Source organism: Drosophila albomicans, chromosome 3 (genome assembly GCF_009650485.2).
Source record: "Drosophila albomicans strain 15112-1751.03 chromosome 3, ASM965048v2, whole genome shotgun sequence".
NCBI lineage: Eukaryota > Metazoa > Arthropoda > Insecta > Diptera > Drosophilidae > Drosophila > Drosophila albomicans.
The window spans coordinates 48,354,632-48,378,814 of record NC_047629.2 but is presented as its reverse complement, the minus strand read 5'-3'; the positions used below and the strand labels follow the sequence as shown (position 1 = coordinate 48,378,814).

General features: G+C 38.6%; 5 protein-coding genes across 6 annotated transcripts; 1 reads left to right on the top strand and 4 right to left on the bottom strand.

The window, feature by feature from the left end:
• Positions 1–165: 165 nt before the first annotated feature.
• LOC117568765 (uncharacterized) lies at positions 166–1,407 on the bottom strand. Its single transcript, XM_034249603.2, has one exon. The coding sequence runs from the start codon at positions 1,360–1,362 to the stop codon at positions 310–312; it is 1,053 nt and encodes a 350-aa protein (XP_034105494.1). The 5' UTR covers positions 1,363–1,407; the 3' UTR covers positions 166–309.
• A 1,580-nt stretch (positions 1,408–2,987) lies between these two features.
• Positions 2,988–8,686, top strand: LOC117572065 (alcohol dehydrogenase). The gene is made up of 7 exons (XM_052003596.1): positions 2,988–3,150; positions 3,204–3,431; positions 3,484–3,657; positions 3,716–3,985; positions 7,772–7,999; positions 8,054–8,227; positions 8,296–8,686. The coding sequence occupies exons 1-7, from the start codon at positions 3,058–3,060 to the stop codon at positions 8,575–8,577; spliced, it is 1,449 nt and encodes a 482-aa protein (XP_051859556.1). The 5' UTR covers positions 2,988–3,057; the 3' UTR covers positions 8,578–8,686.
• A 1,474-nt stretch (positions 8,687–10,160) lies between these two features.
• LOC117567910 (roquin-1) lies at positions 10,161–16,932 on the bottom strand. Of its 2 annotated transcripts, XR_004572095.2 has the most exons (5): positions 16,816–16,932; positions 15,738–15,900; positions 13,128–15,680; positions 12,654–13,064; positions 10,161–11,298 (listed from the first exon to the last, which is right to left on the bottom strand). XR_004572095.2 is itself a non-coding variant. In XM_034248188.2 (4 exons), the coding sequence occupies exons 2-4, from the start codon at positions 15,897–15,899 to the stop codon at positions 12,771–12,773; spliced, it is 3,009 nt and encodes a 1,002-aa protein (XP_034104079.1). In that variant the 5' UTR covers position 15,900; positions 16,816–16,932; the 3' UTR covers positions 12,561–12,770. The 2 variants fall into 2 exon arrangements, 1 of the variants encoding a protein (XP_034104079.1); XM_034248188.2 differs by lacking the exon at positions 10,161–11,298 and having other exon boundaries at positions 12,561–13,064.
• A 340-nt stretch (positions 16,933–17,272) lies between these two features.
• On the bottom strand, positions 17,273–20,192 carry LOC117568792 (1-acyl-sn-glycerol-3-phosphate acyltransferase gamma-like). Its single transcript, XM_034249649.2, has 5 exons — positions 20,074–20,192; positions 18,851–19,038; positions 18,249–18,784; positions 17,830–18,187; positions 17,273–17,742 (listed from the first exon to the last, which is right to left on the bottom strand). Exons 2-5 carry the CDS (start codon positions 19,029–19,031, stop codon positions 17,651–17,653), a joined length of 1,167 nt encoding a protein of 388 aa, XP_034105540.1. The 5' UTR covers positions 19,032–19,038; positions 20,074–20,192; the 3' UTR covers positions 17,273–17,650.
• Positions 20,193–20,785: 593 nt separating this feature from the next.
• Positions 20,786–22,865, bottom strand: LOC117568793 (1-acyl-sn-glycerol-3-phosphate acyltransferase gamma-like). The gene is made up of 4 exons (XM_034249652.2): positions 22,673–22,865; positions 22,051–22,238; positions 21,099–21,989; positions 20,786–21,040 (listed from the first exon to the last, which is right to left on the bottom strand). Exons 2-4 carry the CDS (start codon positions 22,229–22,231, stop codon positions 20,949–20,951), a joined length of 1,164 nt encoding a protein of 387 aa, XP_034105543.1. The 5' UTR covers positions 22,232–22,238; positions 22,673–22,865; the 3' UTR covers positions 20,786–20,948.
• Between the last annotated feature and the right edge of the window lie 1,318 nt (positions 22,866–24,183).

Sequence of the window (24,183 nt, the reverse complement as noted above, 5' to 3'; positions counted from 1 at the left end):
CTTTAGCTAATACTAAATCATTTAATAAATTGATGAACTTTTGGTTGATTGAATGACTGATAAACGATATATGATATATGATGCCCGCTTTAGCAAATCACTCATTAATAATTGATTGATTGCCGATTGATGACCGCTTTTCTATTCATTTTCCCACAATAAGTCAAAGAATTAGGCACAGTAGTGCACAGATTGCATTTATTCTTAAAACTACGACAACAATGTTCCAATCTCATCATCCAAATCAAATAACTCCAGTTTCAGTTTCCATTCCCGTCTCCTCTTTCACTCCCAGGTCCAGGTCCAAGTCTAGTTCTGGTTCTGATTCTGTTTGCTGAGCAACAAACTGCGACTGAGAGCAATAGGGCGCAGAGTTCTCACTTCAGTGGGCGTGGTCACGCTGTACTTGGCATTGGGCGAAGAATATGAATAGTAGGCGCCAATGGGCACACGCAATTCCTGGCTATTCCTGTCCAGACGATCCTCCAGATCACTGAGCTTCAGATAGCTGCTCGAACTGATGTCAGCCAGAGTATAAACAGTTCGCAGACGCAGATCATTGCCATCGTTGCCATCCTGGAGACGCGGATCACGTGAGGGGAGCTGTTGTTGCCTTGGCTGCTCTTCTCGCTGCTCTTCACGAGCATCAGCATCTCGTTCCTCGTCATTCGCCTCGTTCTGAGCAGAAGCATTGGAGGTGGCTGAATCTTGTTTGCGAGCCTGCTGCTGCTCATCCAAACGGCTCTCATCACGTTGTCGATCCGCCAGCATGGAGGTGAGCTCAGCTCGCACTCGCTCCAAGATGTCAGCATCCTCATCAGTCAACGTGCGTTCACTCACAGTACTTTGCTGCAGTTGTTGTTGTTGTTCTGTTAGTTGTTGCGCCTCTTCACGCCGTGCCTCTTCTTCGGCTTCACGCACCGCATCCAGATGAGCCTGACGTGCCTGCTGCACCTCGAGCGTATCAGTCACTGGCAGTGGCGGTTTCTTGTCATCAACTGGTGCCTGAGGCAGATTGCTGCCTTCGGCCTTGAAGCCCTGACGTCCGCCAGCCTCGTATTTGACCGTCTGCAACTTCCCGTTGGCATCTACATAGGAGTAGAAGCCGCGGGAGGAGCCATCCTGTGTCGTGTACTCCGCTCTGGCTGCATTCTCATCGCTGTAGCCATAGGAGTAGAAGGCACGCGCCGTATCCTGCTCTTGGTAGCCGCGTCTCAATGGCTCCGCTTGCGTAATCGTTATCCTCGGCAGATCACGCAAATTGTCGGCGCGGGAAATGCTGAGCAGAGGTCGAATCCCAGCACCGGATGTGACCGTCAATAAAGCGGCAGCTGTAGTGAGGTACAAAATGAGGCAGTGCATCCTTAATTGATGTTGCTATGTGGGTTAAGTGAACAATGGGCTTGAACTGATGCTGCAGTTGGCACAGCTTTGACTATTTATACCAATCAAACACCCAGTTGGTAACTCAAGAAATCTGCGCAATGACCTCGAAATCAAAATCGAATTCAGTGGAAACTCAGATCGATTTACAACCGCCATAGAGACCCAACCTAACCACGCTGTGTTGTAATACTTCTAGTGTGAACTTAATATTGATATTGCTTTGCACATGGATATCGATACCCGATCCCATTCGATGCGATCGCAGCCATTACGCAATTAGCCCACGCACTTGCGAGTTGCAAAGCCTCTTGGTTGGCTTCACATTTTGCGAGTTCCGGTGGCAAATGCAGCGACTCGAAACTGGAATAACTTCAAATGGAAATTACCGATGCTGTCGATAAGACGTGCAAAAAAAACGGGAAGCACTTAAGTGTCATTTAACACCTATCTAAAGGGAGTAAAGATAAGTAATTGTTGCATTTGTGGTAATTGTTATATCCGGCATACCAGAAGTAATTAGATAACGCTTATGGTGAATTAAAATGATGTAAATAAACGTCAGTAAACTGACAAAAAACCAAATCATATTTATCTGTGAAAAAGAATGGCTAAACTCCGTACAATTTAGTTTTTTATATGATTTCATTAGTTATCATATTATAAATTATATATTATCATATAAAGAAAAAGAAAGGAAATAAAAGGACAAACAAATAATCACATCATATTAAAAAGAAACATCAAGAAAATGAATAATCAATCAATAAACATCATATTAAACATTATATATTATCATATAAAAAAAAGAAAGAAAATAAAAGGACATATAAATAATCACATCATATTATGAAGAAACATCAAGAAAATAAATAATATGAATATCATTATTATAAAATATCGCAGGTGGCAAAAATAACACAGAATTTCCATTTGATATTTTCATTTTATGTATAGTGTTAATAAAGTTGTAGAACTGAATTAAAAGTGGTGAATTTTAAGGGTTTAAGACAAATTTCCGCAAAAATATAAATGTGTTGAACTCATTTACACAATTAACATAATCTTAAGCACTAATTATATTATTATAAACAAACAATAATATTATTAGCAAAAGTATTATAAATCAAATCTTATCTCTAGGCCTAATAACCTAATGTTTATGCCAGAGCTTCAAGGTTCAACGCGCTAAATCTTATCTCAAAATAATAATAACACCATATAAAAACATCGAGGGGGTCTCATCTAATCTCATGTTCTAATAATTGAATGTTCAGTTTCAATCAAAACAAAGTGAAAGTTAAGAGCGATTGAGGCATTAGCAGGTGTTATAAATTAGACAGTCACGTCTCTCTTCCCATTCTTTTTAACTCTGCATGTTAAATGATCTCGCAGAAAGCAGATGAACCCAAAATAAGACAACAACCTCGATTTCAAATCGCTTAGCTCCAAAGTACAAGGCGATAAACGTTAGTTTGTCAAGCCTCAATTAAAGCGCAAGCTCTTAAAACACAGAGAATTGCTCTCTTAGGTTTTAATCATGAATTCTCAAAAGAGTGAATAACTGATAAACATTGCCGTCGGCCAGCAAAAGTTGAGACCACACTGATCAGTTGAAAAACTAAGCTGCAACGTTAAGCAAGCAAGCACACAGAGTAGAATTGTTAATTGGCAATGGATTTGGCTGGCAAAAATGTGGTTTACCTCGGTGGCTTTGGCGGCATAGGCCAAAAAACATGCAGCGAACTGCTCGAGCGCCAACTACAGGTAAGTTTTGTTTGTCCAAATCAAACGATTTATTTAACCAACTCTTGTCTTAGGCGTTGGCCATATTCGATCTGACGCTGAACGAAGAGATCTTGACTACATGGCAGTCCAAATTTCCCAACACCAAAATATTTTATCTGAAAGTGGACATTACCCAAAGATCAGACATCGAGGCTGCCTATAAGGAGGCTGTGGAACGTTTGGGTCATTTGGATCTGGTGGTGAATGGCATGGGACTGATGGATGATCGACATATTGATCTCACTATTCAGATCAATTTGGTAGGTCAACACAATGTGATTGAAGCTCAACACATTCAACGAATCTTTGCAGATGGGTGTTATAAACAGTTGTCTGATTGCCCTCGAATACATGGATAAGTCGAAGGGTGGCAAGGGAGGTATGATCGTGAACATCTCCTCGGTGGCGGGAATCCAACCAACTCCATTAATGTCCGTCTATTCGGCAGCCAAGCATGGAGTGACAACTTTTACTCGCTGTCTTGCGGTAGGTTTTAATTCTCTATATCTAATCCGGTTTACTAATTAGCTTCTTCTATCTTTAGCACCCTCCCTATTTTGACATCATGGGCGTCGCCTTTGTCACCATCTGTCCTGGCTTCACTGAGACTCCTTTGCTCAACGACCTCGCTGATAAGATCACATTCAAATTCGAGACTCCAATGGCTTTGAGGAAAGCAAAGCGTCAGCCACCTCAAGTTTGTGCCGAGAACTTTGTAAAAGTCATTGAAAAGGCCCAAAATGGCACAGCTTGGTTGCTGGACGTGGGTGAGATCAAAGAGATCGAGTTTCCTGTGATGTGGATACCCCAGCTTGAACAATAACTAAGTATAACCAAATCTGTTTTAATATTAAGCTTCGGTTATTGTTGTTTTTTAATAAAGCTTATCGATATTGTAGACTTGTTAATTGTTCTAAACTGTGACTCAACTCAGCAGTATGTTATAATCAACCACAAATTATTGTGTAACGTGCATTGAAACCACGATAATCAATATTCACAACCATGCTCAGATGACACTAGTTGAAATGGGTACTTACATTAGCATTCAATAAAAAATGTAGTGAAATCATTTTGATAACTAAACATTAACTCTTTTAAGAGCGCTTTTTAAGAGCGCTATAAAAAAATACGTTTTTATGAATGCAAATATGATTTAGAAAATTATTAGTTTTTTATATTGTCAGCTGCGGTAAATAGCGTTATCGCGCTTTAGCTTTAAAGTAAGGGACAATTTTTTCATGCAAATAGGTTCAGTATTCACTAGCTACAGACGAGGGTAGTGGAAGATACCCACTATCCGTTCTTATTAAACGCGAAACAATGCGGTATGCTGATCGAAAGAGTTCAACGATCCCTACATCACTAAGACTTTGTAACACACCACTCAATAAGTCCCCGGCCTAAGAGGGAAAAACACATTTTTTTCTTGAAATTTACTTTTATTCATTAATATAGTTTCAATCTAAGGCTATACAGTCAGTCCAGCGCTTCTCCAACCTTTCAATGCCATTTTTGTAGAAGGATGAACTTTTGCCCTCAAAATAGCCCTCAGTATCGGCAATCACCTCCTCATTTGATCGATATCTCTCGCCTTGGAGGTGCTTTTTGAGATCTGCAAAAAGCCAGTAGTCGCTGGGGGCCAAATCTGGAGAGCAGGGTGGGTGTGGCACTAGTTCGAACCTCAAATCGCTTAATTTCAGCATTGTTGCCATAGACTTGTCACACGGTGCATTATCCTGATGAAACAGCGGTTTCTTCTTTGCCATATGTGGACGTTTTTTCTAAATCGCTTGGCCCAGTCGATCTGGCATCTTTATATATTATTCGTTGTTGATTGTTTTACCTTTCTCCAGGTAGTCTATAATCAAATTCCCGTATGCATTCCAAAATATGGACGCCATAACCTTACCCGCCGATTTTTCTGTTTTGGGACGCCTCGGACGGCTTTCACCGGCTACCACCCACTCAGAAGATTGACGACTGGATTCTGGAGTATAGTGGTGAATCCATGCTTCGTCCATGGTTACGGAACGGCGAAAAAATCGGTCCTATTGCGCTTCAACATGCTTAAACACGCCTCGAATGCATCGATGCGTTGTTGCTATTGGTCCGGTGCTAGCAATCGCGGCAGCCACTTTGAGTAGAGTTTTTTCGTATCCAAATGTTCATGCAAAATCGTAAACACACAGCCTTCTGATATCTTTGCGGCATCAGCTATCTCCTTTAATTTTAATTTGCGATCGGCCAATACCATTTTCCATATTTTTGCGATATTTTTCTGGCGTAACTGCTGTTTTTGGGCGTCCGCTACGCTCAGCGTCTTCGGTGACCACACGACCACGTTTAAATTCATTATACCAATCCTTAATGGTTGATTTTCCTGGAGAAGAATCCGGGTAATGCTTATGAAGCCAAATTTTGGCTTCTACCGTATTCTTTCCCATCAAAATACAGTGTTTAATGAGGACACGAAATTCCCTTTTTTCCATATTGTAGAAAAACTCAAAGGTTGTTTCACTTTAAAAAATGTAACTTAAAATCACGTGGTCGCAGAGTTGTAAAATTTTTACACAGAGCTTATAATAATTGACACTATCCATAAAAAATATTGATGTTTGCTTACTACTACCCCTTATATGTCGGGCCGGGAACTTATTGAGCGATGTGTTACGTCTCACTGGCTCGTCCTATCCTTGAGTACGGATCTCTTGTCTGGAATCCCCAGTATAGGGTTTAACAAGATAGGATTGAATCAGTGCAGAAACAATTCTTATTATTTGCTCTTCATAGTTTAAATTGGAATCCTAATATTAGATTACCACCGTATCGCAGTAGACTTTTATTTCTGCTTTCTATGCAAGATGCTGTTTTTATACAGAGACTAATTAATGGTGAAATAGACTCTTTGGAGCTGTTAAGTCAAATTAGTTTTGCAGTTCCTGTCAGGATCACTAGGAATTTTCTTCCTCTTCTCATTTCACGTAGATCTACTAACTTTGCTTGTCATAATCCCTTCCGTATTCTGTGTGTGAACTATAATAATCTCAATAACGTAGCTTGCTCTAGTAAATCTATTCCTTTGCTTAAAACCTTATTATTAGCTTATTTATCGAGAATTTAATTGTTATTTATCTTATCAACAAGCCCGTGCTTGGTATCGCTGGGCCACTTGATGGTACTGCCGTTAGTACGTCAACGTCCAAATAAAAAATTACCATTTAAATGTACAAAATTAATATACCGAACAAATACTTGGTATATTGATATAACAAGTGATGTCAAAGAAATTATGTCTCTACGTTTTATAGTTTCTGTGATCCAGCGATTGATATGGACAGACACACGGAGATGGCTATATCGTCTCTGCTGCTGACGCTGATAAAGAATATATAGACTTTATGAAGAGATGTGTCCTCCGGCCTGTTACGTACAAAAAGTTATAATACCCTTCTGTCCTATGGCTAACGGGTATAAAAATTTCAAAGGCCTAGCCAAGATAATAACTGAGATATCGGCTTTATAGCGCTTGCCAGTTACTAACATTAAACACTGATGAATTATAACCGACCTAAAAAATAAACTAACACTTACAATAAAGATAGTATTAATATAACATTATAAGCACATTCTTGGGATGAATTTTATGGCTTATTTTATTAGCGTTACCCACTGTGCTCACTTAGCTCAGCACGAACCAAGCTTTGCTGTAACTGTGCAAATGCTCTCTTAAATTATCTTATTAAGATAATTACGAATTCTTCTTCGTTTGCTTTCGATGTGACATTTTTGCTGCAATCCATTTTCAATGTCAATGCAAAGTCACTAAAATTTCGTTGTGATCGTCGGCCGCTCCAACTAGAAATATTATAAACAATTCGTATATTATTATAATTCGTATTTAGCAACCGCAAATAAAACACTAACAATGTACAGAAATCGACGGGCATCTTATAGTCGAGCACAATCGGTTGCAGTTTTTGTGTTTGTTCTTTTAGTGCTGCTTTTCATAACTTTCTTGAGAAAGAAATTACGTCAATTCTTTACCTAAATTCATTTGACTGCCTCAACAAATACATATGTGTAGGAAATTTATAGTTTATATTACTTAAGAATAAATGAGATTATATCAACGAAAATGAATTATTTTACAAGTGCTGATAAGAAACAAATGTTTAGTGATGATAAGAAACCTACTTTAGAAAAAATCTTATCGCTTAGTGTCATAAAAGAATGCAAACTTACAATAGGAGGGGCTTGACTTTTTTATTACTGACAATATGACAATATTTGCAAACAACAATTTAGTTTACTTATAAGTTTTACGTGTTATCGCCTAAAAATCGAACACTCCAAACAATGTGAAAAGTTTTTAGCAGTCGCAATCATTAGTTAGTTGGAATCAGTCGATGCTCTAAGGTGCAACGTTAGGCAATTAAAAAATGAATTTGGCTGGCAAAAATGTAGTTTACCTTGGTGGATTCGGTGGCATTGGCGAAAAAACATGCAACGAACTTCTCGAGCATCGATTGCAGGTAAGTTTTTAACCAACAAATTTACAAGATATTAGTTTCTTTAACCAGCTTTCTGATTACCTTAGGCGTTGGCCGTATTCGACTTGACGTTGAACGAAAAAATTTTGACGCAATGGCAGCTGAAATATCCGAATACGAAAATATTCTATCAAAAAGTGGACATTACGGAAAAATCTCAAATTGAGGAAGCTTACAAGGTGGCTAAAGAACGTTTGGGGCATTTTGATCTCGTTATTAATGGCATGGGATTCTTGGATGATCGACGAATTGTGTTGACTCTACAAATAAATTTGGTAAGCAATCAAAAAATAGATTTCAACACGTTTCGAAGTGATCTTGACTTGCAGCTGGGCGTTATCAACAGCTGCCTGATAGCCCTGGAGCACATGGACAAGTCCAAGGGGGGTCGGGGAGGCATGATTGTGAACATCTCATCGGTGGCTGGAATAGAACCAACTCCCATCATGTCAGTCTATTCGGCATCTAAGCACGGAGTTACGGCTTTTACTCGCTGTCTTGCGGTGAATATTTTACTTTAAATATCTTTGAAATTATTTATACTTATCTTAAATATATTCTATTGTTTAAGGGTCCCTTTTTTGCATCCTCTGGCGTTAGCTTTGTGACTGTTTGCCCGGGCATGACGGCAACTACTTTGATCGATAATATGCAGGATCGGACTATATATAAATTTGACATACCCGCTGAGTTGGATGCCAACAAGATGAAGCGTCAATCAGTCCAAGTTTGTGCAGAAAACATTATCAAAGTCGTTCAGCAGGCTAAAAATGGATCAGCTTGGCTTCTAGACGTGGGTGAGCTTAAAGAGATCGAGTTTCCTGTGATGTGGATACCCCCCATGGAGTCATAATTATAGATATACGAATTGCCTTAGAATTCTATAATAAACTTTTCCCGCAACCATGCTTAGACATTATAAAAATAGCATTACATAATTCTTATACACATACTTACTTCCAGCTTCAATGAGCATTCCATTAATTATAAGAATATATACTAACTAAATGACTTTATATCAAAAAAAAAAGAAAAAATACAAATAAAAGTAAACCTTTATCTGTTTAATAACTTTTATTGAGAATTCTCACACACACATTAGATTTATCAATTTTCTAATACATTTATAATTAATTTGTTTTCCTTTTTTGTTTTTTAGCTTTGTTAGTTTTAAGAAAATTCAGCACACACAAAAGTAGTACATACATAATTCAAGTAACTCTTGTCAATCGAACAGTAACAAACAAGACAAAGTATCTTATAGATGCAGATACCCCGGATTCTGTGCGAGCAAGTTCCTTGATTAACATTATTGGCTAGTTTTAGAAACAATATTTTTTTTCGAATATAATTATGTATGCTCTGAGTGTGTCTGAGTGTCTTCTGTGTATGTGTGTGTGTGTGTATACATTAGTTTTGTTAGTTAAGATTATCATAATAATACATATCTATGGAAATATAAAGACATTTGTTTGTTTTTCCCATTAAACTGGGAGTAGTTCTCATATGTTAACTGTAAATTTCACATCATCACAATTTAAGAATCTCCAACTAATAACACACAATAAATTTCACGCTGAATGAATTATATTTCATTAGTTTTGTACATATTCAAATACATTCGAATGGACATTTTCACACCATCATCATCATCATCGTTTTAGGGACTTATTTTGATAGAGCTGAGCTGAGCGTATTCCAAAATGGATTGTGCCAAAGACATTATTAAAATTGAATTGAGGATGGAAATAATAATTGAAAGTTCTTCATTTTTTTTTAGTATTTTTAGTTCTATTTTTTGTTTGGTTTCTGTATTTGTATTGTCCTCGCCATAACACATTTGATGCGTTAAGATGGAAGATATATTTTTGTTGTATAATTATATAGATATCATATGAGAGATAAACTATTGTAAGTCACTTGGCCAATTGAAAGAAGCGCTCGATTTGCAGCTACTTATGAAGCACTTTAGATAGTTGTTATCATTATTAAGTTTATTACGTTTACTGTAACTATTGCAAAAAGTTTGGATGCAGACATTTATTACTGTACTAGAATTAATCGCAAAAACGTGTTTTTATGACGTGTTCTCACTAACCCTAGGTCACAAGGAACAGAAGCGACTATCAAATACCATAGGCCATATCTATATATACGAGTATGTACATTTATCTGTAAGTATTGTTTAGAGACATATTATTAATATACATACTATTAAGATTGTCTGTAACTAGTTACTGTTTTAGTTTTCTTAATCATAGCTAACTTTCGGGTGGTTTCTTCATTTTGGGTGGTGGTATCATGTAAGTATCTAGGTTTCGGCTCTGATATGTTCACAATATACGTTGAAATTTATGAGGATGAAGAAGGGAGTAAATAAAAATCATAATCATAAAATAAAACAATATAAACATAAATTCAATTGAAAAAAATTTATTGGCAAAAATAAAATAAATTAAATTGTTTGTTGTTTGGGGTTAACAGAACTCGAAAATTGCTTAAGATTAACATTTTTAGTAATAATACAAAAAATACGCATAATACATATAAATAAAATATGATATTTTTTTGTGTATATTTAGATAAGATACAATATAATCAAAAAATTGTTTAGATGCTTTTGCTCGCGGCAATAAAACGAACGGATTTCAGAAGCTTGAAAATTGCTTTCAATTATCATACCTAGTTTGCATATTATATGTAGTATGTTTTTACAATTTCTATAATTATAAGATTACAAAACTCAACTCAACAACGAGAGTTATGAACCCATTGGGTTTAGACTAAAACTGCACCACGTCCAGTTTATGCCCCGAATACCGAGTGTGGTGTCTTTTAAGTACGCTGGGTACGTTGCGGATTAAGGATTGATGGGTGCTCGATTGACTGATTGATTGATTGACTAATTTGGTTTTGATTTCAATTGAGGTGATGCGTGGGCATGGGGAGCGTGGCAAATGAGTGTAAAATCAGATTACAAATACACATTTTTACAAATCTCATTCGCATTTCTCTATCGTTAATCAGTTAGTTGTTTTTGTTTGTTGCTTAAGTATACATAGTTATTACATACATTTAATGCATCATATATAGGAAATACATACATTTCACATATGTATGCATTGCTTTTCATTAACTAAACTCGTTCGCTTGGTTTTCGACTTCCCATTAACAACTGAGAAATTAATTTACATCTATCGGTTTAACAAAACACATTTCATTTCTTTTCATTATTCACTGATCAATCATAGAAACAAACGATGAATATAATAGGTATGATGGGTTCTTGACTTTTGCTCAAATATTACGAAAAAAAATCCATTGTTAAATTGCATTTGAATCGAAAGCAAACGTGGGGGATCATCTGACATTAATATATAATATTAATATATCAATTAAAATATATAGCGCATGTATTACATACGCACATACATACATTTACATATACATATTTAGTTTTTTGTTGTTTTTGTTTTTTTTTTTTTCATTTTCATATAGTATCTATATATAGTAGGGCTTTATGCATGTTTAGAAGCCTTTCGGATCATCGTCGTCGTGTCATCATCGCTTTACACTAAACGAGTACGAGTACGAATACGAGTACAACGAAAAGGGACATGATTTTAATTTATTTTCAATAAATTTAATAATATAGTACAATAGTTAACAACATCGCACAATAGCGTTATTAAAATTTCTTTAAGAAATATAAACATTCATCCACATACACATATAAATTATCAAACGTATGTGGGTCCCCCTCCCCCAAGGTGCGGGCCACACTTTTTACCCCAAAACTTCCTATTACATACATATTTGTTATCTTTCTTATATTTTCGCTTTTTTGTTTATCATCTTTCAACTTCATTTTGTTTTTGAGTGTATATATAAAATAGTGTTTTGATTTGAAAAAGTTAATAATTAAAAAAAAAAATACAAATTAAAAAGAGAAGATATATATATATATATATATATATATATATATATATATGTATATAAATATTTTTTAAACACACACAAAATATTGTTTTAAGCTTTCAATCGGATCAGCATTTTGCTGCTGCAAGTAAAAATCACGAACCGACCCACTGAGAGACTACATACATTATCAGCATTATGTAGTTTTATGGGGTCTTACAATTACAGATGGTAATAGCATTTTGGCATTTCAATTCTAGTACAATTTTCAGACATAGCTTTACTCTTAATAGATATCAAGTCGAGTTGTCTTTAATCGGTTGACATTGACTGCTCCATCATTATCATCATTCAATTCAATACATCTCTTATCGATCTAAAGATCTATATAGATCTATAGTCTTGCTGTTGATCTTGCTAGGGACCCCTGAACGTAATTCTTTTTTTTTTTTTTTGTTTGAACGGACGCAAATTGAAAAAGTTTGTGATCATAAATATTTGTTTTCCTGAAGATCGCCCAACACCTATTGAAATTATGCATAGACATAATTATATTATATATATATATCAATTTGAAATAACTATCAACTATTTATTTTATTGTTTGTTGTGCTAAAAGGTCGTGGCTAGTTTAGACATCCATTTCATATATATATTTTACATATATATATATTTCTATATTTACTATGTACGAGTTGTGGATCTGTTATAAATCGGAACAGATCAAGCTAAGAAAGAAACCCCAAAAAATTGAAATATAACACGGACTAGTTCGGTTCGGCCCGAACATCAATTTAAATAGAACAACTAACATATAAGATAAGTTATATCGATGACAACATTTTATATAGACAATTATATAATAGTTTCTAGTTTCCCAAACCCCATTTTTTTGTTGTTTTTCTTTTTTTTAAGTTCTTTTTACGATCCAATATCGATCAAGCTTTAAATATTTTTACTAATTGTAGGTTACTTGAAATTCTAGAATTTTAAGCTGTGCGGTGTACAAACCTCTAAAGTGTCCTTCAAATTGTGGACACAACTGTAAAATGATTGCATTATGTTTCCTCCTCAAACTGTGAGTTCGATGAGTTAGTTCCCTGGCTCTGGTTCTCTGCTGTCGCAAATTTAATCCAACTTAATGCCGCTGTCATCTGGATTCGACCAGACCTCAACAATGTCAACCAGATTCTTTTCCAACTCGCTCATCATGCCGCTATCGATGCCACCCTCGAAACTGTCCTCGGACAGCAGCTGTGGCTTTCTATCCAGGATCAGGTGATGTTTCAGTCTTTCGCCTTGGCTTGCACTTGCTGCAACTCCGGCTGCATCTGCATCACTTGTGTTGTTGCTCCAGTAATTGCTCGATGGACTCGTCGCATTCGCGTTCAAATCATTCCAGATGAACACGCCAGCTGTATTCTGTGGATTATACATTGAAATCGTGTCAACACGTTGCATCCAAAAACTATCTCAAACACTTACCTTATTGGCATTTGGATTGACATTGTCATTGTGCTCGGTTTTCAGCCTGTCATTGAAGGCGACGGCATTATCGCCGATTTTCACATCGTTTTCCATCATCCAATTGTTCCAATTGCTCGTCGAGCGTTTGGGACAAATGGGACCGTAGCGACTGTGCATCGATGAGCCAGAGGGAACTTCATAGGGTGACGCATCGTCATCCAGTATCGAATCGGAGCGCACAAAGTTGGCCGAATCCTTATTGTGTGTACTCCAGAATATGAGAGAGCTATTATTATTATTGTTGCTGTTGTTGTTGTTACTACTATTGTTGCTGGTGTTGGTGTTGTTGCTGTTGCCACTGTTGTTGCTAGTGTTGTGGTTGGACCTGAACAGCGGCAGCGGTATCGCATCTGGATTGGTTGCTCCACTATCGCCCATGGGCTTCACCAGCTCCAGGTCTATGTTAACATTACTCGGCGGTTTCTTTTCGTAAAATGAGGTATCAGCTGTTGCGGGTAAAATGGTCGACATGCCCGGTCGATTGGGGTTCTTGCTGGACGACGACGACGACGACGTCGGCGACGTTAGCGTCGCTAGCTGCTGTTGCATATACGTATGCTCCCAGGGATTTCCAGGATTACCGCCAGCGGCTAAATGTTGCCCCAGCTTTGTGGGTGGCTGTTCTTTGCTATTCGCTTGCGCATCGTTATTGTTGTTGTTGTTGTTGATGGTGTTGGTGTTGCCAAAGAAGGACGAATGATAGACATCCGTTGGAAGCATGCTGCAAAAGCTTTTGGCATGATTGTGTTGTAGTTGACTGCTATTGCTGTTGTTGTTGTTGCTGTTGTAATTCGGTGGGTTACGTTGCACGCCAGCAGCACCTGCCACATTGCCAGAGTAGTCGCGTGCTGCATTTCGTGGCTGCGTTGGCGCCGGGCCAAAGTTGAAGCGTGGCTCATAGCGTCCAGGTGGCGCAACCAAGAGACCATTCAAAGCCGTGTGCTGCTGCTGCTGCTGTTGTTGTTGCTGTTGTCGAGCAATGGGACTGTGATGTGGATGCATGAGCTGGCCATGCACACCGCTTGGCGACAGATTGTGTGCAACTGCTGGGGGCAAAGGCTCCAAGTAGCCCCTATGCGGTGGCGGTGGTGCGGATGCTTGCATATAGCGTATGGGCGATATGGGCATCATGGGACCCGCATGTGGCGGAGGTGGCTGCTGCTGTTGTTGTTGCTGCTGCTGCACTTCGTTGCCCATGGGCAACGACTTCTTGCCATTGTTGTTGACCGGCATATTCGGCATGGCCATCGGCATGGGCGATTTGATGTGTTTGCCGCGATTGCGTGCACGATAGCGTTCGACTTCCTCCTGGGAGTGGGCGAATGTGCAGCTGGCGCCTCGTGGACACACACGACGCACGTTGAGATCGCGACACAGACTGATCTTGTACTTGGTGTTGTTGCTGTTCGTTGAGCCGCTAGCCAAACTGCTGTCCTGCGGCTTGCGTACGCCGTGATGCTGCAGGAAGTGGACCAGTCCCATAACTGCATGTCGCACAGCGTCCAGCGCCTTGGACACATCCTCCCAGGGTGCTGTCTCCACGCACGGGTCAATGCTGGCCAAGTACTGCAGATGATTGTGCAGCTGCGACAATTTGGCCGGATCGCTGGTGCGTTGCAGAGCTATAACCAGCTCCTGCACCGACTGTGCAAACGATGATGGTGTCTGCAGCTTGTCGATGATGCTCTGCATGTGCGACTTATGCGCAATGTCGCCGTACAACAGCGACGACCATTGCTCGGGGGCTATGCGCAATCCCGCTTCGGTAGCAATTTGCACAATTTGTGCATCATGCTCTCGCCTCAACGCATCGTAGGTGCGAAACTCTTCCTTCAGCTGCATCAGCGAGGAGTCCGCCTCGCGTTTGGACACTTTAAAGCAGCTGGCACGATACAGCAACTGCACCACATGGCCAATGCTAGTCTTGGAGGCTTGTGGAAAGTGTGGCTCCAGCCGTTGCACCACAAACATAACCAGCACCTTGCGCGACAACGCCGAACCCTCTTCCAGTGCCAGCAAGACCAGTTTCAACACTTCCTCCTGCATCGCTGGGCCCAGGAATTGGCAGCCGCGTGTCCGCACTGCTGCCCACAGATTGGAGCTAAGCTGCTGGGGATTCTGATGCTGCAGTATCAGTTCGGTCACCGTCCGTTCGCCTAGCGAGCGAGCAGCGCGTAAAGCACGCACACGACCCTCTTCCTCCATCAGCTGACAGTTGACCAGGGTGACGAGTTTGCGCTGCATGGGTCTTGTCAGCAGATTGCTGCTGTTTAGATTGAGAAATGATTTGAGGTGCAGCGCCAGATCCTCGATGCATTTCTTGCCCAGCTTATAGCATTTGAGTTGTTCGGGCTGCAGTTTCTGTACACTTGGTGCCAGATCGGCCAGCTCTGAGTCCTTGCTGGCCACTGCCTTGCCTCCTGCCACGCCGCCACCTCCATTTCCACTTCCCACCAGCTGCAGCAGTGCATAGTTAATGGGCAAGTTGTCGATCTCCGTTACAATCAATGTCTGCATTAAAGTTCAAATTAATAATAATACATCAAGTATAGAAAAAAGGTTACTCACCTGATCGAAGGGACATTGGCGATTGTAGAGCGTGGTCAGGCATAGCTTGCATATCGTGTGACCACATCCCAGGCTGATCGGTACACGCTGACTGGCTGCAAACTCATTGCAGCAGATGGGACAGTTCAGAAAGTCTGTCCATGAGGGCGCCTGTATCGGCATGCTGCAATAATTGTAACACAAGAACAACAACACAACACATATTGAAGTCAATCACATTCATATAAATTCCTATACACACACATATTCATAGATATTTCCGTATGTGTGCAGCAGTTTGTATATAGGAAGAGAACGTTGGGCTTTTTAACTTGTTTTACGATTAACGATAGCCCAACGATAACACTAACGATACTCCAACCGATACCCCCACCGATACCCCAACAACGTCAGCTGTCGTTCACACATACACATCAAATACATGTCTGCGTGTGTGTGTGAGTGTTGAATAGATGTATACATATGCATGTGTTGCATCTGTGTTCGTTGGTATTTATACACAAGCATATTGCCACAGTATGTGTGCTTGCCACATACTTATGTACGGCGCATACATTACTACATATGGGGGGCAATTGGAAGTCTTTATTTTTATTTTTATTTTTATTTTTTTTTAAAGCACCTTCTTATATACAAAAATGTGCACACTCATATATGACTCTATAGAAATATCGCGATTATATGGCCCCCATATATTAACGACAATTGCTACAATGAAGAGAGAAATTTGAACATTGTTTCAACGTCATCAACGTCTCCCGTCTGCTTTCTTTTTCTTCCAAACAAAGACACTTTTTTGTAGTTGCCTGCCCCCCTAACTCCCTCTCAGTGATATTTCAGAAATCCCGTTAAAATGTCGTATGTGCCTATTATATATAACAGACGGTCCTTGAGAGCCTACACAGCAGGAGAGAGGAGGAAGGGGAGCTCGAACCCCCGTTCCGAGAAATAATGACAAGACAAACGACAAAAAGACTGGAGAGGCAGTGTTACGTTTCACTTTTCACTCGATTTTCAACAATTTGTTTTTGTTTATGCACTGTTTCACTTAAGCACTGTTTTGTTATTGTCAACTCACCTTCAAATTGCACATATTATTGCATTAAATTAAAGGTACGAAGTTTTTATTTTAATTTTCATTTGGCTTTTTGTAAAAATGGGGAGTAGATCAGGGTGACCGCAACTACGATTTAAAAATATTCCATTTAATGTCGTGAAATATACCTAATATACCAAATGAGAAATTGGTTACAAAATTTTGGAAAATGAAGAAATACTTAAGAAGAACAAAATAATTTTGACTACTTTTTGCTTCTAGGTATTTACATCACGCAGTTTATATGTTTAACTTCCTTTTAGCTCCTCAAAATTATAATTTTAAACGAAATGCCTGAGCACAAGTCAGCTGATGGTAACTCTAGACGCTTTTGTCGATAGTATCGAACAATCGGCTTATCAGCTGTTTACGCAAGTTGTTATTAATAGTTGCGCGCAACTTTTTGAATATATCTTAAAAGTAATGAAACAAGTAGTCATTTTTAAAACATGTAATTTTTATTATTGCATCATTGTACATTTTAACTTGTATTTCTAGTGTGCAGCCCTAAACATTTAATGAATTTTGTTGTAATTGTATTTCCAAACTGACATCATCATACATAATTAATAATCAATCGCTCTTATTATATAGCCAAGAAAATGAAAAAAATGATAATTTTGATAGCGCAAACGAATTTGGAGATAAAGATAGCTGATAAAATGATCAGGCGTAAATCACGATTTAAATTTACTCGTACATTTGTATATAATTGTGAGATTATCAGCTTGGCTTCATTGACTAATTGGTTTGTTGTACGTTCGTTAACAAAACGAATGCATATATTATATAATTTGTGTGTGTGTGTGTGTTAAAGTTAATTTGTGCTCACTTTTTTGCTATTGGAGCCATAGCTGGAGCCTTTGCTGATCTGTGTCTTGTTGATTGCCAGTCCCATCAACCAGTAAACTAAAAGAGATAGAGAAAACAGTATATTAGAATAAAAGCAAAGTCATGAATTAATTAAACTAATTGCTTGTCGTGGAGGCAACGTACAAGTTCCAAGCACAGACAATGCTGTGATCAAGCCAATCCAATTGGCAGCCAGCAATGAGCTGATCAGGTAATAGAATATGCACGACAATGAATACGTTGACCAGCCAACAAAGTTCAACAGGCTGCTGAGACGGCGATCGTAGATCTTAAATGGCACTTCCTTGATGCCAGATGTCTTGAAGAAACTGCCCGTCTCATGGAAGCTGTCGATAATGCGATCCTTCTCAACGAACAACTTTTGCAGCCAAGCGGCCGCTTCCTTCTCGTCCTCTGGAATCTGTTCCAATGGAATGCGACGCATCAGCAGATAAGGATCCACAGGTTTGCCATTGAGCAGCGAAAGCATCGTTGGTGGCGTCTAAAAAGGGAACAGATTTCAATTTATAGTTCAACACAAAATAAGTTAAGCTAATGCAAACCTTGTCTTCGCGCTTAAAGACCATATTGATGTCATAGACCACAGGGCAAATGCCACGCAATGTGGGCAAGCTGGTGGTGAATCCCTTGGTGCGTGGAATCAAATGATGCTTCAACACAGTCATACCACGTTCCTGGGCAAACTTGACAGACGCCTCATGCTTTGAGGGAGTAAAGCGTGTCCCTTCGGCATTGAGCAGCAGCCAAGTGGGATCCGGATAGGAGAAGACAATCTTCAGCTGTTTGGCAATGATCTCCTTGTCCTTGTCATAGTCACGATTGAGGAAGACGAACTCGGCCAACCACCAGGCCCAACCCATGCAGGGCACATATCTGATGGCCTTCTTGGCGTATGCTTTGCAGTTGCCCAGCACCCCCATTTTATCGGATATCATCCAGCCGGCAAGCCAATCGATTTCATATTGATGATTCATAATGAGCAGCACATTCTCTTTGCCCGCGAATTTCTTCTCATCCTCCTCATCCATATAGACGCGCATCGTGCAGCCCGCATACCAATCGGCCACAAAAACAAGCTCTACAAAATGCAAATGATAAAGGGTTAAAGATTGTTTGACCTCTGATTTCAATTGATTGAACTTACGGCAGTAGAAGGAATAGCACAAGTAGTACATCAATTTGCGAAACAATTGCTTATTGAAGGGCTTCAAGAAGATGTGGAGCAGCAGCTGGGCGAAATTGACGGTCAAGCCGCTCGTGAAGAACGTTATGGCAATGCATAGATGGATCAGTCTCAGTTTCTTCAGCTCCTCGAGCGTAATCATGGTGGTGCTATAGGAAATACAAATGATTTAGTTCACTTTACTTTTACGTAACAACAACTTGAAATACAGCGCGTTAAAATTCAGATATAACAAGGAAGGTTACAGCCAAGTGTTGACTTTAATAGACCCTTAACTTTTTATGGGTTTAAGCAAAATTTTCCCATTAATAAACTTTAATAGATTTATGGTTTGCTGATATAATTCAGTCTAGAGATATTTAGTATTTCCCTTTTTTCCAAAGTGAAACGGATTATTTGGAGCATGAACTAAAATGTTAATAAATAATATTTTTAAGTTCACCTTCAATTGAAACAAAAGCGAATGTTTAAAGCAGCTGGTCTCAACTTGAACTGATAGTAATAAGCATTAAGAAATCGGACCTGTCCCACAACAATTGCGAATAGATACTATAAACGATTTATGCTATCGCCACTTTATCTCGAAGGGAACAGATAAGGCTACTGTTACTTTACTTCTAAGAGTAGCGAATGCAATTCACACATAAAGATTAATAATTATTATATTGCTATGCCAAACTGACCAAAGTCCGGCGACAATATAACTTCGAGTCATCTCGAAATATGTACTTTAAAACACGCCATGAATGTGTGCTTGCGTGTGTGTGTGTGTGTATCTACATATACATACATACATTGTATCAGCTTATTTACATATATTACGTATAAAAGATACTTTTCACATGCGTGTTTTTCTTTTTTGTTGTGTATGTGTATGTGTGTGTGTGTGTGTGTGTGTGTGTGTGTGTGTGTAGGAGGCTTTTGTTTGTAAACGTCACATTTCATGGTACAATTACTATTAGTTACACTTTGGATTATCTGTCTGCTTCTCATTATAAGTTCATTGATCTGAAGTCATAGATTTATTTATCTCAGAACGAACCGAATTTAGAGACACAATACAATTTTTGCTTTAGTCCAATTTATAGCAGCCACCCCAAATTCGTAAGCACACGTGTATATGTATATATGTATATGCGTAATGTCTATAATAAAACTTTAAATGTCTCCGCGACACGAATTACCTTTTGGCAACGCGTTTTTTGTGCGATTAAAGTTTTGTTTTTGTTAATTATAGTTGTTTTCGTGTACAGCGTGACCGCAAATTGATTTTCGAAATATACTGCGCTACTTCGCATAAGAAATATACCACATGAAGACCTTGGCTACACTATTTACGCTAAGGGTGCCTATTGGTGCAGAAAGGCGCGAATTTGTCAAGTGTTATGAATTAAATTAAACTAAGTGTGAATTTGTAGTGATTCATATTAGCATGATATTTTCAATATTATGATTATTATTACATTTAGCATGCTAATAATCCCTAGTTGATATTGAAATGTAACGTAAGAACTATCGCATAATACAACAGCATTAATCGATTAACCAATTTAAATAACATGTGTTAACGCAGCCCTGGCTGATAAGAACTCGCAGCAACAGCTGTTTGACAACTTGGCGCGACATTTTGAAATCTGACTGAGTTTGTTATCAATTACGAAATTTGACGCTGATTGGCAAAAGCCAAGGCGGCAACCATTTATTGAAACAGACATTGATAAGATTTTTGATAGAACTAATATCACGCTACCTCCAAAAATGAATGTATTTATAATCATAATTACGTGTATCTTATCTCTTTGACTCATTGATAAATTTTATGTTATCACGGAAGTTAACATTAAGTAAGTAAGTATGAATGTCACTCTGTCGTACGTTTTGTGTTTAGTGCAAAGTGCAAATTTACTTCATTTCGTATACTTTATTTTCAATCCATCATTAAAACTATAAATGTTATATACACACGATATGTACACGTTTGTTGTAAGTCTCTGAACTCGCTCATTGACGTCATATTCCTTACGATGTATCTCGAATACATGGTGAAATTGTTAAAAGTCTAATTTGTTTTTGGTTTCGCCTGGCCGGCACCATAAGCGGAGGCCTTGCTGATCTTTGACATGTTGGAAACCTTCTTTAGCAGCACGTAAACTGTAGAAGGAAATTTAATTAATAAAGTTAATATAAGGTATAAAGTAATTTTACTCACATAGTCCGAGCACAAAGAGAGCAGTCAAGAGGCCAAGCCAATTGGCAGAGAGCAGCGATGAGAACAAGAATTTAAGAATCCAGAGATTGGCTATCAAAGCAACCGAGACAAAGCAGATGAGCGTGCTGAGACGAGGTTGAAGCACTTTCGAAGGCACCTCCTTGAATCCGGATGTCTTGAAGAAACTGCCCGTCTCATGGAAACTGTCCACCAGACGATCCTTCTCCACATACAAATTCTGCACCCAATCAGCCGCCGCCTTCTCATCCTTGGGCACTTGCTCCAGCGGGAAACGTCGGATGAACATCGTCGGCTCCAAATGTTCGCCACTGAGGACATTTGTGATGGTGGGACGCACCTTGGCATCGCGTTTAAAGACCAAATTCACATCATAGATGGCCGGACATATGCCACGCATCGTGGGCAAGCTGGTGGTGAATCCCTTGGTGCGGGGAATCAAATGATGCTTCAACACCGTCATGCCACGTTCCTGGGCAAACTTCACCGATGCCTCATGCTTGGCGGGAGTGAAGCGTGTTCCTTCGGCATTGAGGAGCAGCCAAATGGGATCGGGATAGGCGAAGACAATCTTCAGCTGCTTGGCAATGATCTCCTTGTCCTTGTCAAAGTCACGATTGAGGAACACAAACTCAGCCATGCTCCAAGCCCAGCCCAAGATGGGGGCATAGCTCAGAGCCTTCTTGGCGAATGCCTTCGAGCTGCCAAGCATGTGGAATTTGTCGAGCACCATCCAGGCCATCAGCCAGTCGATCTCATAGGTGTGATTCATGATCATCACTCCATGCTCCTTGCCAATATGCTTTGCGGTGTCCTCATCCATGAAGACAGTCAGTCTACCTCCGCCATACCATTCCACGACGCCAAGGAGCTCTAGGAATGTAAGGGAAATTAAATTAAGTTTCTCTCTATATAAAGTCTGATATTTACTTACGTGCATAGAACGCATAGCAGGGATAGAAGGCGAGCTTGCGGAAGAGTGTGGGATTCCAGGGTTTCACCAAGATGAGCAGCAGGAATTGTGCAATGTTGCAGAGCAGACCGCATGTGAAGAATGTGATGGCAATGATCAGATGACAGATTGTCATCTGCTTTATCTTCTGCAGCTCAACCATGTTGAAACTGTAAAGAATGAATGACATTCAATACTGACACTAATCATAAAATTCCCATGCTATATAGTAAGCTGATCTAAGCGATTTGATTGCGCTTAAATTTCAGCAAGTAAGCATGCCAAATGAGAGATTAGCTTGCCTCCAAACAGACGGACAGACAGACAGACAGACAGACGAAAGTGTGTTTATAATTATAGCAAGTCAACTCTGCTTGCTATAATCAACACTTAACTGATTTATTATTCATACATGTATGGCAGATAATTAAATGCAAATTGTATAACCTAGAATTACCTGTATTTTAAGTTACGTAAAACATGAAATAAAACATGAGTTTTTTTACTATTTTTCTATACTTTTATCAATGGTACTATGATATATGGTTACCTTTGTACCGGCTTCTAGTACATTTTACTAACCCCCAATTATCGGGTAGCTCACCTGTTGAATTGTTTGACGATCTCTATAAAGCGGGAACTGAAGCAATTCCTTTCACAGGCAGCTGCTGTGGTCAACTGAAAACAAACACCGCACAATTTGTGTTGCTTCCCATTCGACGACGCGTTGTTTGATTAACGAAATTAATCACCCTTTTTTTTCGGCTTTCTTATCAATATTCAATAACGAACCTTCTTCGTTATACGCGAGCAGTCAAGATAGAGCAAACTAAAGCACGCTTCTCACATATTTATATATTACGCACACTCACATGTGCGTTTTTATATATATTTATTTTATTTTATGACCCTTCGAGGTGGTTATAGTTCAAGTGAACCAAATGCGAATCATTACACGCTCTTAATATGTGACAATACTCTTTTATACATTTTATACATATTCAAATGTGATCTCTCTCTATTTTTATACCCTGCTACCATGCCGCTAGGGGAAAATGGGGTATGTTGGGTTTGTGCTAAAACAAAGTGCATGTTATGTGTAGGAGGAGATTTTACTGATTCTGTGAAGTCCATTTTTACTGTGCTAAATTACCTCAGATTTAAGGGGGGTCCACTTCAAATATGCAATGAAAAATCCTTTATTCATTCATAAATCCACATATAATCCAATTTGTATTCCTTTTGTCAATTTTATTTTGAAAAATAACTGACATATATTTAAAATATTTTTTATTTGAAAAGGAACAAAAAAAACTTCATTAAATTTAAGGCAGATGAACGTAGTAAGAATTATAATATTAAATTTTAAAAAATAAGTAAAACTATAAATTCACTTGGGAAACAGGGTATTTAGTAGTCGGCCACTCTTAACTAAAGCGCTCTCACTTGCTTTTCCTTGTGGTGCTTTATGTTGATGAGGTATTTTGGCGTTGTTGTAAAAATTTTCGCATTAAAACCAAGCAACTAATTATAAACATTATTGTTAATATATTGTCAGGGAATTAGATTTCGGCGAGGTTTATATATACTTTTTTATACTTTATACTTCAATATTTAATCAAGAATTTATTGATCTACGGGTTGAGAGATGATCACGTCTGTGGCTGGGTTTTTTATGGGTAAAACATAAAATATTTCTCAAAATAATATATTTTTAAAACATTGCAGATAAACTTAACTGCGAAACAACTATAGGTTGGCATTCAAACTGGCGGCAATTCAAATTATGCTATAAATCTTAGAGATGTATCGATAAAAATCGATTTTTATGGCAAACTAAATAAAATGCATTCACGATTAATTAATTCAATAGTTTTCGTTAAAAATTGCATGGCCGTCAGTTAAATCATCCAACCGGGTTTAAGTTCATATGATTATTGCCTTTCTATCTTTCTATCTGCTTCCGCATCTACCCGATAACATCGTAGCACCTAAAAGTATCGATTACCTCAAGCACTAACATTATTGTTGTTTTTGTTAAGTATTTAAACAAATATCATAATTATTACACAAACCACTGCAAATTATTAACTTGCATTGGAGTTTGTTTTATTT

Coding starts and splice junctions, on each gene's coding strand:
- LOC117568765 (XM_034249603.2), bottom strand. CDS start 1,362: ATGCACTGCCTCATTTTGTACCTCACTACAGCTGCCGCTTTATTGACG.
- LOC117572065 (XM_052003596.1), top strand. CDS start 3,058: ATGGATTTGGCTGGCAAAAATGTGGTTTACCTCGGTGGCTTTGGCGGC. Junction 3,151..3,203: donor TGCTCGAGCGCCAACTACAG/GTAAGTTTTGTT, acceptor CTCTTGTCTTAG/GCGTTGGCCATATTCGATCT. Junction 3,432..3,483: donor TCACTATTCAGATCAATTTG/GTAGGTCAACAC, acceptor GAATCTTTGCAG/ATGGGTGTTATAAACAGTTG.
- LOC117567910 (XM_034248188.2), bottom strand. CDS start 15,899: ATGCCGATACAGGCGCCCTCATGGACAGACTTTCTGAACTGTCCCATC. Junction 15,681..15,737: donor GCCAATGTCCCTTCGATCAG/GTGAGTAACCTT, acceptor ACTTTAATGCAG/ACATTGATTGTAACGGAGAT. Junction 13,065..13,127: donor TCAATCCAAATGCCAATAAG/GTAAGTGTTTGA, acceptor TATAATCCACAG/AATACAGCTGGCGTGTTCAT.
- LOC117568792 (XM_034249649.2), bottom strand. CDS start 19,031: ATGATTACGCTCGAGGAGCTGAAGAAACTGAGACTGATCCATCTATGC. Junction 18,188..18,248: donor TCTTTAAGCGCGAAGACAAG/GTTTGCATTAGC, acceptor TTCCCTTTTTAG/ACGCCACCAACGATGCTTTC. Junction 17,743..17,829: donor ATTGTCTGTGCTTGGAACTT/GTACGTTGCCTC, acceptor TATCTCTTTTAG/TTTACTGGTTGATGGGACTG.
- LOC117568793 (XM_034249652.2), bottom strand. CDS start 22,231: ATGGTTGAGCTGCAGAAGATAAAGCAGATGACAATCTGTCATCTGATC. Junction 21,990..22,050: donor CTGCTATGCGTTCTATGCAC/GTAAGTAAATAT, acceptor TTACATTCCTAG/AGCTCCTTGGCGTCGTGGAA. Junction 21,041..21,098: donor TCTCTTTGTGCTCGGACTAT/GTGAGTAAAATT, acceptor TTCCTTCTACAG/TTTACGTGCTGCTAAAGAAG.